Source organism: Micrasema longulum, unplaced genomic scaffold (assembly GCF_059751315.1).
Source record: "Micrasema longulum isolate JH-2025_06_02 unplaced genomic scaffold, ASM5975131v1 h1tg000232l, whole genome shotgun sequence".
NCBI classification, from domain to species: domain Eukaryota; kingdom Metazoa; phylum Arthropoda; class Insecta; order Trichoptera; family Brachycentridae; genus Micrasema; species Micrasema longulum.
In genome coordinates this window covers 38,343-51,179 of record NW_028277437.1, presented here as the reverse complement: position 1 = coordinate 51,179, position 12,837 = coordinate 38,343, and the positions used below count along the sequence as shown (strand labels likewise).

General features: G+C 34.4%; 1 protein-coding gene across 1 annotated transcript; it reads right to left on the bottom strand.

Annotated features, from left to right (window-relative positions):
* Nucleotides 1-242: 242 nt before the first annotated feature.
* Nucleotides 243-3,483, bottom strand: LOC148283473 (histone acetyltransferase KAT8-like). The gene has a single exon (XM_088243790.1). The coding sequence runs from the start codon at nt 3,328-3,330 to the stop codon at nt 1,993-1,995; it is 1,338 nt and encodes a 445-aa protein (XP_088099916.1). The 5' UTR covers nt 3,331-3,483; the 3' UTR covers nt 243-1,992.
* Nucleotides 3,484-12,837: the final 9,354 nt, after the last annotated feature.

Below are 12,837 nucleotides of genomic sequence, written 5' to 3'. Positions count from 1 at the left end.
CTCTTACGTTTAGATCAGCTATGTCTACGGCGAGAAAAAAAATTATTATACTCTACGTTCAATTCAGTGAACATTTCGGATTTGCGGTCGCAGGCCCTATGGCATGGAATGCTCTCCCAGCAGAGGTGCGAGGCTGTGAGAGTGATGTTTCGGAAAAACTTAAAACCCACTTGTTCTCTAAATAATTTGAATAAATCCGTAGCATGTGATAACAAAATAAGTGGTTTTAATTAAATTACAAATTTAAAAGCTTCAATAAAATTTATTTACCTATAGAATCACTATGCAAAGCGCCCTTGAGGTATTATATAACGAAAATGGGGCTATATAAGCATCCATAATAATAAAAAAAATCACGCATTCAAATCACAATATTTTTTTTATGGTTCACGACTTGCCTATTTCTAGCATTCATGGAGGAGGTTTTACAAATGTGTGTTTTTGGTGGATAACTCACAAATGCTGATTTTGAAATTACCTAATTGTAGATATATCTTTATCGCGACATATTAATATGATATACAATTTTATTTATTGGGTGTTTATTAATATGTGGCAGCCAAATTGTTATTTTAGTTGGAATACATATGATTAACCCAATTACAAAACGGTTCCATATTGTAAAAGGGCCAATCGGCGATTAGCCGTATTGCATTTTGGCTGAATAACCACAAGCCACATTGAATGGTATTTTTTCATTCATTATGTGACCGAATGATCAGCCATAATGTTTACGACATGTCTATCAAAGATTTCACTGGGTCAAGAATGAGTCTCCGCATTATGATTCAATATTTATAGCACAGAGCACCATATTCAATATTTAGATGAAATAATTTGCACAGTATAAGATAAGTTGCTGCAGATATTTTAGGAAAATAAAATTAAAAAAAACAACTTTTACTCGATGAGCAGTAAAAAGTTACAATATAAAAACCTTACTGAGAAAATAATATCAGCTAAAATGAAAATTGCGAGTATAATACAACATTATTAGTATTATTAATTTAACAAGTTTGCCAGCTGCCTGTTTTTTTTCTAGACTCGTGGATTAATAATTAGTATGTTTCGAAACGTGTACATAAATTCATGTTAAAAAAGAAAATAGCAACATGTCCTGTGTTTTATTTGAAGTTAACATACAAATTATAATAACGCTAGCGTAATTAAATGAATTTCCTTCAAACCCTAATTTTGATATGGTAAATATGTAACATTGGCAAAATAGAACTTTCTCACAGCAAGGTTTTTAAATGTATTTGTACAACTTTAAATGTATTATTCAGAGTTTGAATATGGAATTATGCTAGAAATCAGAATTATAATATAGATTATGAAGTCTTATCTAGGAGGCATCTATTCATTACCCACTAAATTAGTTTACAATGTATTTCACAAGTAACCATTACTTCTCCACGTGCGTCCATTAGTATCGCAAGAACCAAACTGTGGCATACGAGATAGTGATGGAAATAGCAACGGTGAAATACACAAGATAACAGTAATATTTTTAGGTCAATGGATACCGAATAGTTCCTTTTTTTTTAGATGGCATTGATTTTATCCTAAATATTGGTCAACATATTTAAAACTTACATCTCGATGAAACGAATTATCTCAACGTCAATTACTTTGTAAAACAACTAAAGAAATTATACACCAACTATTAAGACCTAAAACAGTTCGTAGAATCGGATTTGTTCTAATTACAATCTAGTCCGTAAAGATCTATCCTCGCCATCTGTGTACACACTATACCGGAGAGCTTCACGCGGTACGGATGACAGTATTTAAAGTTCTCCACACTCCCGGAAACTCCGTGTTACATTTCATATATCTATAAAAACAGCCTTCAACCCAATGGATAACTAAATCTAAAGAATTCATCCGCAAATCCAATAAACCTTCCAACAATTTCATACACAAAACATTCGTAACATAAACTAGTTATTCATACAATACTAGGGTAAGGTATCTGACGGTGACTCGCGCTCACTTCTTGGTCTTGGAGTAGATCCCGGAGCGAGGGGGGGCCCAGCGGAGGGCGGAGGGGTCCACGCACAATCGGGGCTTCTTGAAGTGCGGACTGCTGCGGTGTTCCGCCACCAGCTTGGGGGTCACGCAGATTACGTGCTGCCCCTTCCAGTAGCGCATCATGTTCATGGACTGCAGGGTGGAGATGATGTCGGTCTGCGAGATGCCCGTCATCTGGCTGAGGTCCTTGATGCTGAGGATGCCCCGGCTCACGCTCAGCACGCCCAGCAGGATCCACGACCAGTAGGAGCGGTAGCTCAGCTTGCCGAGGTCGGACAGCGGCTTCTCCGGGCTCCCCACCACCTGCTCCAGGCGAGACAGCTCGTAACTGAAGGCGATCAGGAACTTCCCGTAGCCTTGCCTCTGGTAGGGCGGCAAGGTGAGGATGCACGCCACGTTGTTGCCTTCGGGAGACTCCTTTTCCTTGGAGAAATAGCCGACGACGTGGGCTCCGTGCTTATCCACTTCGCACAGGATGTAGAACAGGAATGGCTCGACGTCGAAGTACAGAGTCTTGTGATCAAGGAACAACTTGGCCAAGAGGCACAGGTTCTGGCAGTACACTTTGTGGTCCTTCCCGTTGACTTCGAACACGGCGAGCGTGCCACTCCTGTATATCTCATTCCCCACGGGCTGGCGGAGCTGGCATTCCTGCAGGTGGTGTTGGTAAGTCTTCTCCAGGCGCATGTACTTTAAACAATATTCGCAAATCCAGAGTTTCGGCTTTTTTCCATACTCGTCCGGATACGGACTGAAGTACCATGTGTCTATTTCGTATTTTCCAATCTGAATCTTGTCGATGTATTTAACTTTGGTAATGGCTTCGTGTTCCTTCTCCAGCGCCGCCGTCGTGGGATCCATCTCCTCGTACGTCTTCTGTATGTGGTTGATTTCGTCATGTTTACGTTTTTGGTTGCGGGTTATTTTGCGTCCCGACTTGTCCGTGACGAGCGAGTCGGTGGACATCTTGCTGCTGGACTTCCACCCCCGCTCGCTCATGTCAAACCTGTCGGACATGATTCTGTCCCGGGACACCCACTCGTCCAGCCGCCTGTCGAACCCTTCATAGTGGACATAATAATCGTAGTAAGACTCATTGTTATTGTACCTTGTTTGTATAATTTCCGCCGGTTGCCATGAGTCATCGGTGCGACGGACGAGATAATGTTCGCCGATATCGAGAGCTTGTTCTTCGAGAGACTCCGAGTCTTCGTTATCGGCGCTTCTACACTCCGGATTCGGTAGCTCGCCGCCCACGAGGGCCGGCTTTTCCATTTCTTTGTCGCCTTTAGCCATCGTACTTCGTCGAAATTACGATGCGTAGCTCGACATAAGCGTACACTTTGCATATAATTGAACACAGCGTCACTTTGCGCCCGTCCGCGCCTAAAAAACCGCAAACAACGCAAATCCCGACGTATCTACGCGTCTGAAATTATGGTGCAATACTGAAGTGTTGCCATTACAAAACACGTGCTAAGTACACAGAAAACTAAATATAAATAAATAAAAAATGTTTTCCCTGAAAAACAAATAAAAGGAATCAGTAGTTCACACATGTAATATCGAAAGAATGCAGTACCAAATATTTATTTCGAAAACATATTGTTGTACATAACTTTACATAATATCCCCAAAGACATTTTGGAAAAAGTCAATGAGGGACAGGCGTTTAAAGATATTTATTTATTTCTCCCCGAAAATTAATTAAGAGCGTACGCTGTTCTTAATGAAGATAACCTATCGTTAATAAGACACGGTTAACAGTTTTTTTAACGTGTATTTGCGTTTCCATAAAATATGTTTTTAAGTTTTTGGAACCATTTTTTACAAATGGTAAATAACTCACTGTTAGAAAATGAGAATTAAATTGTGGTAGAACGGGATTCTCACCACGGACCTCTGATCTGTGAGTCCGTGATACTAGCCGGGACTACAACTCACTTCATATTTTAATGAGAATGGTAGTTTGGAGTTATACCTTTGTTTTATGTTTGGGGGTAATTAAATTTTATAATGTTGTATGAAGGATATCTTATTTTTTAAAACATTTTTATATAATCTCATCGGAAGAGACGGGTACGTCTTGAAACTGGTAGACATAAAAAAGTTGGTAAGTGGTTCGTAAGTTTGTTCATATCATATGAAGTGGGAATGAAATCGAAATACGATTTAGATTGCGTTGGAGTAAGATATGAATATTGGAGATATGAACGAACTTACAAAACGAAGGAGTGACATAATTCATTTTGTAGTCGTTCTCGTCCTACATTACCGTTCATTCTTACCTTACTAAATAGTCCATTTTTGTTATTCTTTCGTTAAAATCATCACATAAAATATTTTTCCCAAAATGTTTTTACACCGATTTGATTTATTTGTTTTATATTACACCTTATATAAATTGATCATTGGTTATATTGGGGGGTATGTCTATGTACTATGATGTAATATTTATATTATAATTTTGTCATTGTGTATAAATAAAACGAATTTCCTGAAAAGTAGGAACGAAATATCTCTTAGCTAAGAAAACAGAAATAATAATATGGCAACATTAATCGCGTACTAAGCTAACACGGCGCCATCTATCCCAATTCCAGTGTTTTCTAGTGTCATGTCGAGCTGTCGCGGGTGGTGAAGAGTTTGGTCAAGATTCGAGATGTATTTTTGGTGAAAAGTTTTAAGTGGAGTTTCAAGGTATATCTGGACATATCGCGGTTTCACTCCCAGAAATTGTGTAAAATAAAGTTTTTTAGTGAAATCTTCGTACTGTTGCCGTGCCGGCTATATACTCCGAGCTATTTTTCATGTTAACTTGTCCGATCAGTTAAAACGCCCATTCCTTTTGGAAAGAAATATTGTGGTTTTCCGTGAGAATAGTGTGTCAAAATGCAGGCGATCAAGTGTGTGGTGGTGGGCGATGGGTATGTATTTTATTAAATTGTTTCAGTATATTTCTAAATACTTATTTTGTACGATTGTCTTCGCGTTTTACTCGATCACTGACGTCATTTTCTACATTTCGTGACGTTGCCTTATCACTATCACTTGTTACGTTCGGATGTTTGCAGGCGACAAAAATACATCACTAAATATGTTTATTCCATAGTCAATTTTGTGAATATGAAAGGAATATCTTATATGCTCTACCGGAACACAAGTTGGTTGAATATGTTTTTCAACTTGCATTTTTTAAAGGTGATTAAAACCATACGCTCTTTGCCACCTGTTTTGATTTGTCATTCAAACGCGTTGGTTCAATACACCTGAATGTTAATATTTGCTTTTGTTAAAACGAAAATGCTGTCGGACGAAGATTTTTTTATCTTCTTGTAAATTCCAGCAAGTTTCTGTCTATCGGGCGGGAGATTTGAAATGCTCCGTAAGTATTTATTTTTTCAAAATCGATGTGTCTAAATATATGAAAAATCAGCATAACCTTATTTGATCTAATGAATCAGAACGAGGTGGTCTACTTTTGCATGACTAATAATGAAGTACGTAATTAAATATGTATAAGTTTAAATAAATTCATAAAGTTAAGAATGTATTCTCGTAATGTGTTAAGTGTGTAGGATGTGGTAACATTTGAACCCGCACCATTTCTGATGTACATGACATGACTTTATTGAGAATTCAACCACCGTATCTAGATAAACACATTACAACAGATATGGAGAACATGGAGAAGGAAATATGGAAATCTAGACATTTAAAGGGCTCGCGACCTGTCATTGGATAGTTTATTTTATTTTATTCAATGGCAGCTTTTAAAAAAAAAAAAGTCCGGGTAGAAATAGCAGGCGCCACATTCAATAGTATGAAGGGTGTCTGGAGATCGGATATTTACTCAGTGAAAACAAAATGCCGCCTATATAATGCCTGTATAACACCCGTTATCTACGGATGCGAATCGTGGCACCTCACTAGGGCCCAAAGCAGCAAAATTCTGAGTTTTGAGAATAGGTGTCAGAAGAATTTTGGGTGTGCGGTGGTTCGACTTTGTAAGGAATGAAGTAATAAGAGAACGGACGCAGCTAACTCCGGCGACAACTGTCATCAAACGAAGTATATGATATTTATTTATTTATTTTATTAGGTAAACAAACAGTATGTACACATATATTGCCAATTTCTTTGTATATTAGTGTAAGAAACTCATGCACACACCAAAAAAAATGTTTACACTTAATACAATAATTTAAATTATGTTCAATATAATAAATGTAAAAGAAACGAAATGAAAAAATATTTATATAATAATAAAGTTAAATGTCTGCTTCTCTCAAAATTGTCTATAATTTTTTACTTAAATTTACATACATTGTCACAAAAAATATCAGCCTCGGTAAATATATTGTTATATTGGTCGCATATTCTAGGTATTGTAGATTGTTCAAAATAGTTTGTTGACGCGTTTTCAGTGTAAAACAAAAGATTTTGTCTTTTCGGTCTAGATGGCACACGAAATGGAAGTCAATTTTATTATTTATTAATTTGAATAAAAATAACTGGTCCAACATTATTCTTCGATTTTTAAGAGAGTTTATTCCATGGTACTGCATACTTTCAGCATGATTAGAAAAGTTAATGTTTAACCGGTAGTCGACCAGCTTAAAAAAAAATTGTTGGACCCTTTCTAGTTATTGATACTTACATTATAGTAAGGTGACCAAATAGGAGTACAGTATTCTACCTGGGGATATAAAGGATACATGTCAATTTTATGTTTTTTAAACTAAACGGCACCTAAGCCCAAATTACAATGGGAAGTTAACAGAGTTATCTTCAACTGTCCATAAAGAAAAACCGATATTTGTGTACGAAAATGAGTATATTTGCATGAAAATTTAAATTATCTTCGTCGGTAAACTATAATTAAACATGTTAAGAAGAAAAAAATGTATGCGTATTCTGCTTTTCATACAGAAAACTTATTTTAACTTTATAGACGAAATTGAAGATAAATGTCAACTTCCCATTGTAATCGGGGCCCGAATGGCGGTTTACTTGATCTACATTTCGGTTAAACTAAATAAATAGTCCAGATCTTGTCTTGATGTCCCTTGTGTTTGTCAATGCTTCTTTTCTTTAAAAAAAAAATGTTTTTAACTATTAGTTTATTGTAATATTTAAACCCTATAAATTGTATACATGGACAATGTCCATTAATAAATAAATAAATAAGATACTTGAACAACAAAAAAATGCATACGGAGAATAAAGGATGGATGCCGATTCAGTACTGGAAATAAAGCGATAATTCCACATTAATGAAAACCATTTTAGATGATATAAAATAGTATAGGCTATATACACATATTTTGAGTTTGTCCAAATTTTTGTAGACAAGGACTGGATTCAACTCCCTGGGGAGCTGTTTATATTAACATATTGCAACAGAGATGAAGATTTGGACAAACACAAAATATTGTCGATAAATCCACCTGGTCCACGAAGAAGTATAGAAATTGAAAAAATAACATTTTCAGGCGTTGCCTAGTATGTAGGTGAAATAATTCAATTAGATGAATCTCACCCGCATAAATAAATGTTTCAGCTCTTTAACTTCACAAACATCAACAGATGAAAGAATTGAAGGAATATATGTAGATGTTCAAATATGGGCAGAATGGTGAATGTTACACAGTGTGTAAAGTGTAGATGCCTAGACTTCTATTAAATTAAATTAAATTAATTATGGATAACTTATACAGCGCCATTTTCGTAATAAAATACCTCAAGGGCGCTTTACATGGTGATTCTATTGTTAAGTTAATTTAATTGAAATTTATTTCAACAGAGAGGGAAAAAGTTTTTGATAAGGGAATATGGAAGTCTAGGCATTTACAGGGCTTATGACCTGTCATTGGCTGGTTTAAGTGGCCACTTTACACACTGTGTAACATTCACCATTCTGCCCATGTTTGAACATCCACATTTCCTCAACTCTTCTTTAAATTTAAATACGAACAACTCCCTAGGGAGGAAATCCAGCCAGTCTGCAAGCATTTGGACATAATAAAACATTGTTAATTTAATCGAAGCTTTTAAATTTGTAATTTAATTAAAATAATTTATTTTGTTGTCACGTGCTACGGATTTATTCAAATGATTTAGAGAACAAGTGGGTTTTAAGTTTTTTCCGGAACATCACTTCACTTTCACAGCCTCGCACCTATTCTATATTACCTTCTCTTAAATGTTCTTCATCTCTGTTGTAATATGTTTGTATATACATATTTGCATTAAGCTGGTTTGTAAACTTAAAAAATTCATATCTCAAAACTTAATTTTTTGACGTTCATCCTTTCAAATATAATTGTAACATAAAATGTGTTTTTACTTAATAAAAATAAATACTATCCGTGTATTCATTTTGTATGGTGACTGTGACTGGATAATCACATTTATTTTTAATGGTATTAGGTAATAGTCCAATTTCATTAAAAATCATATGATTTGATAAACATTAAACGTGAATATTTTCGACCATCATCATTCCCCTTTCGCACTTTATGGTGCAGAGGGGCGCTGCATTGGCGCACAAATCTCAGCGTATCTTGATCAATCTTTGTTACACGAAGGTAAGATGATCAGTCTTACGCCTCAGGTGCCAGTCCAGGGACTACGAAATATGCTAGTGTGAAAACACCCCTTTTGAATAAATATTTTATATTAACCATGTCGGGAATCGAACCCGCGACCTCTTGCGTGGTAGGCAAACGCTCTGACCACTACAACACATTACGAACATGAACATTACATTTGGTAGTACATATTTTCAATAGAATCGCTCAAATTAGAACTAGGAAAGTTTCAAGAACATGGGAATTTATCGGAAAAACAAAATAAAATTTGAAGTCTCCATTTCAACAACAAAAAAAATTGAATTGGCTATGATAAAGAGCTTTGTTTCCAATTCCATAACATTAATAAAAAAAACATTTGTATCTGGTTTTGTTGAGTTTTTTCTTTTCTATCCTCTTGATAATATTTTTCAAAGCATCAAAAATAAAATAATATATGTTCATTATTTTAAACGTATACAGTATTATGTCTGTACTATTTTATTTGATTTTTAATTAAAACTAATGTCTGAGCACCCGATGACAAACTATTATTTAATAGTTCATCGGGACAAAATATGGTTCAATACTTTGTTTTCTTAATAATGTATTAGTATTGTAATAATGTGTGTATTTTATTGAATAAAGACTCTATAAACAAAATAAAAAAATAAATGTGAATCGGGTTGTGGTCCCGTGGCTAGTGTCTCGGACTCACGGCTCGAAGGTCCGTGGTTCGAATCCCACTCTACCCCAACTTGATTCCCATTTTCTAATAGTGAGTTATTTACGACTCGTTGAAAGTGGCCCTCGAAATGAAATATTCGAGTAAATCATAAAAACGCAAATATTTACTTAAATAAAAATAAAAATGCTGAATTTAAAAAATCTCATGTAACGTTTGTCTTTGTTTTGTAGGCTGCAATATAACACAAATGAAATCTCCTAGCGGAAGTAATTCCCCGCGTGACGAGAGAATATGTTTCCCATCATTCGACCGACATGTGTTTTGGTGCGTTTTTATGGAGCATTTTACGCCGGGTGCTCGGTTATAGTGCCGCCACCCCGAACACCTCTGGCGGAGTCAACTCTGGGGTTCTTAACCTCCGTCATCTCGGGGAAATGGCGTGATGGTAGTAGTAGTAGCTCTCTTTACTTCGATTGTAAATTAGGTTATTTTTTATTTTGAATTTATTTTGTTTTACGAATGTTGTATTTTCATTTCTGTTATTATTGTCTTTGGTGCGTCAACATAAAATAATAAATTCACAGCATTTAGATGCTGGATGGAATGAAAAAATAACTTTAAGTTCACAGATACTTTGTTACTTTTTGTTTGCTTCTGTTTTTAATATTTTCTGTGTCCATTGTATTTCTTTAATTATCGTTTAATCGCTTCCATAAAACGTGGCTCCGTTATGAACTACCATTGTGCCGTGCGCCGTGCAGCACAATATCATTCAAATGTCTCGTTATAATCCATAAATTTCGCTCAAATTTCTCATTTCGCATTCCTTTCATTCTGTATGCGGAATGTTCATTCCATTCATCTGTTTAGAAGCTTTTGTTTACACGCCATCATTAAATATGTAACGAGGAACAATCTTCATAGTCTGATGCAACACTTCGGGATACGGTCGTTTATTTGTATGCAAATTTAGATATTCAAAAAAGGTTAGGGTAAACCGTCCAGTGAATGAATGATTAAGGATTTTTTCAACTTTAAAAAATATTTTCGGTATGATGAAATGACTCTGGTATACTCTAAGGTCCGTTTATGTCATCCTCAGTTATTAAAAAAGAAAAAGTTTTCAGTATTTTGAAATATTATGTCTAGATTTTTATTAATAATCATTATTTCAAAAATAATCCAAATCGCCAGCGAATGAACAATATTTTTAGTGAATGAACCCAATAAAACCCAGTCAATGAACAGTTAAATTATTTTATTTAATCAATTTAGAAACCTGAATATTATTCGTAATTAATTATTATAATTTTGCAAAATTGTTTGCTAAAATAAACATTTCTGCCATTTACATACATGTGTAGTATAAAGGGTGCCTGAAAATAAAAATATTTGAAAAATCGAGTGTGAAATATTAATATACTCGTACTATACACATTATAAATTACTTGAAATACATACATATTTTAAATTAATTATAAAATAACAAAATACTTTAATCAATCAAATTATAACTATTCTAACCCGATCCCCTGAAGTTGATTTGCTCTTTTCGATTATAATATGTTGGTCACTTTATGTTTTAAGTTAGGCAGAGATAAACAAAATATATCAAAAGATGATGCATATTCATTCCCGGTATTCTGTAATCTAAAAATTGATGAGTTATATTGCCGTTCAAAAATTTTTACAATAAAATATTGTAGATGTTCTGCTTAACCCAGGTGGTACATAGAATGAAATCAACTTCAGTAGATCTTGGTTTTATTATTTTATATAAAGTCGTAAGATCAGTCGATGTTTTTTGTTCTTGCAATTTAGTTAATTTTAGAGAGTCTAGAATTTTGTTATAATTTAATTGATTACTATCATAACCCATCTTCAAATTAATATATCTAATAAAAATATTCTGAATTCTCTCAATAGACTCTGAGAAAGTGATTTGATAAGGTGACCATATTGGAGAATTATAATCCAGTTGGCTCCTAACTAGAGATGTGGAAAGATATTTTAATGTATATTATTAAAATCTTTTCCGGTTCTAAGTACAAATCCTAATAATTTTAAAGCTTTGTTAGATATTTTAATAATATGCTCTTTAAATAATAATTTCAATTCGAACAAAACACCCAGATCGCTCACTATTAGCATGTTCCTATTGTTTTTTTTGTTGATAAATTGTTTATTGTGGACAATGTTCTGGCAGAATTCTTCAACCGGGTAGTTTTACAGGAGTATCCGATGCTCCATTCCCATTCGACCATAGTTTGAAATCGAAAAGCAATCAAAATTGAACATCTCTTTAACATCAAGATTGAGAATAGGACATTTTTTTGTTACTTCGCTTTTATTGAGAATAAATGTCTTTGCTTCGGCAATGTGTCATTGTGAAAATGGCGATCAGACATTAGATCACCTGTTTTTTGAGTGTCCCCTCTACGACAGAAGCGAATTCCTTCCAAATATTTGTAAAGAATACAATACGTTAAATTTTTACTCTCCCAGAATGATTTGGATACTTATTTACTTCTGACTAAATTCTGAAGGAAAACTTTTTAAAATATTTGAATTTGTTTAATGTTATTTGTCAAATCTAAATAATAAGATAAATTAAATGTCCATCTTTACTTTAAGCCTACAATTTCATGTGATGTTTACGTTTAATTTAGACGGTGATAATATTTTATTGTCACATAACTCTTTAATACTGATTCTAAACATCTCACTTATATAAAATTTTCCGGAGGAGCTTTTTGTCGTTTCACTATAACGTATATTGTTTAATTTTATATTCTTGTTTTTAAGAGTCAAAATCACTCGCAAACGAGTGTAGGCGCACAAAAAAACGGACGCACGGTATACGATGAATGTTTTTGAAAAACGCAAAACATACCTACAGAAAATTTAATCCTGATACACATTCTAAAAAAAAATAAATAACAAAATCGGTTTAGTTTTGATTGAAGTGCGGAAAACGGGACAACGAAACGTCGATTTTAGTTAGGCATAATCAGTCTGACGTGCAGTTCTTTTTTTTCTTAAACATTTCTTAGGGAAGTCTAGATGACTTATGGCCTATCATTGGCCGGTTTTAGTGATCATTTTACACAATGCTTAAAATTAATTACTTTATTTTGCTAACGTTTGAACTTACACATTTCTACATTTTTTGGAGATGGTATAACTATAAAGTACATATGCTGTGTATAACTGTAAATCCATTTTTCGTACCACAAGTGTGTTTCGAACTCTGTAATCTGTTCGTATTTTTCAGTTTACAAAGATTTGTAACACGCAAATTTCAAAATAATAAATAATTTGAGACATTAGTTAAGTACATAATATTTGGGCAACTTAAGAATTTAACTTTTTTTTTTCGCCACAACAGGTAAGGCCTAATTACGAAAGTGAATTCAGTGCAGAACATCCAGGGTTGACATTGAATTTTTGCGATTTCACCGGGATTCGAACGCGGAACCCTCAGTGTGTAAGACAAGCATTTTACTGATTACACCACGAAGGCTACCAATTTTAAATCATCAT

Excerpts from the sequence above, each read along its gene's own strand:
- LOC148283473 (XM_088243790.1), bottom strand. The coding sequence starts at position 3,330 with ATGGCTAAAGGCGACAAAGAAATGGAAAAGCCGGCCCTCGTGGGCGGC.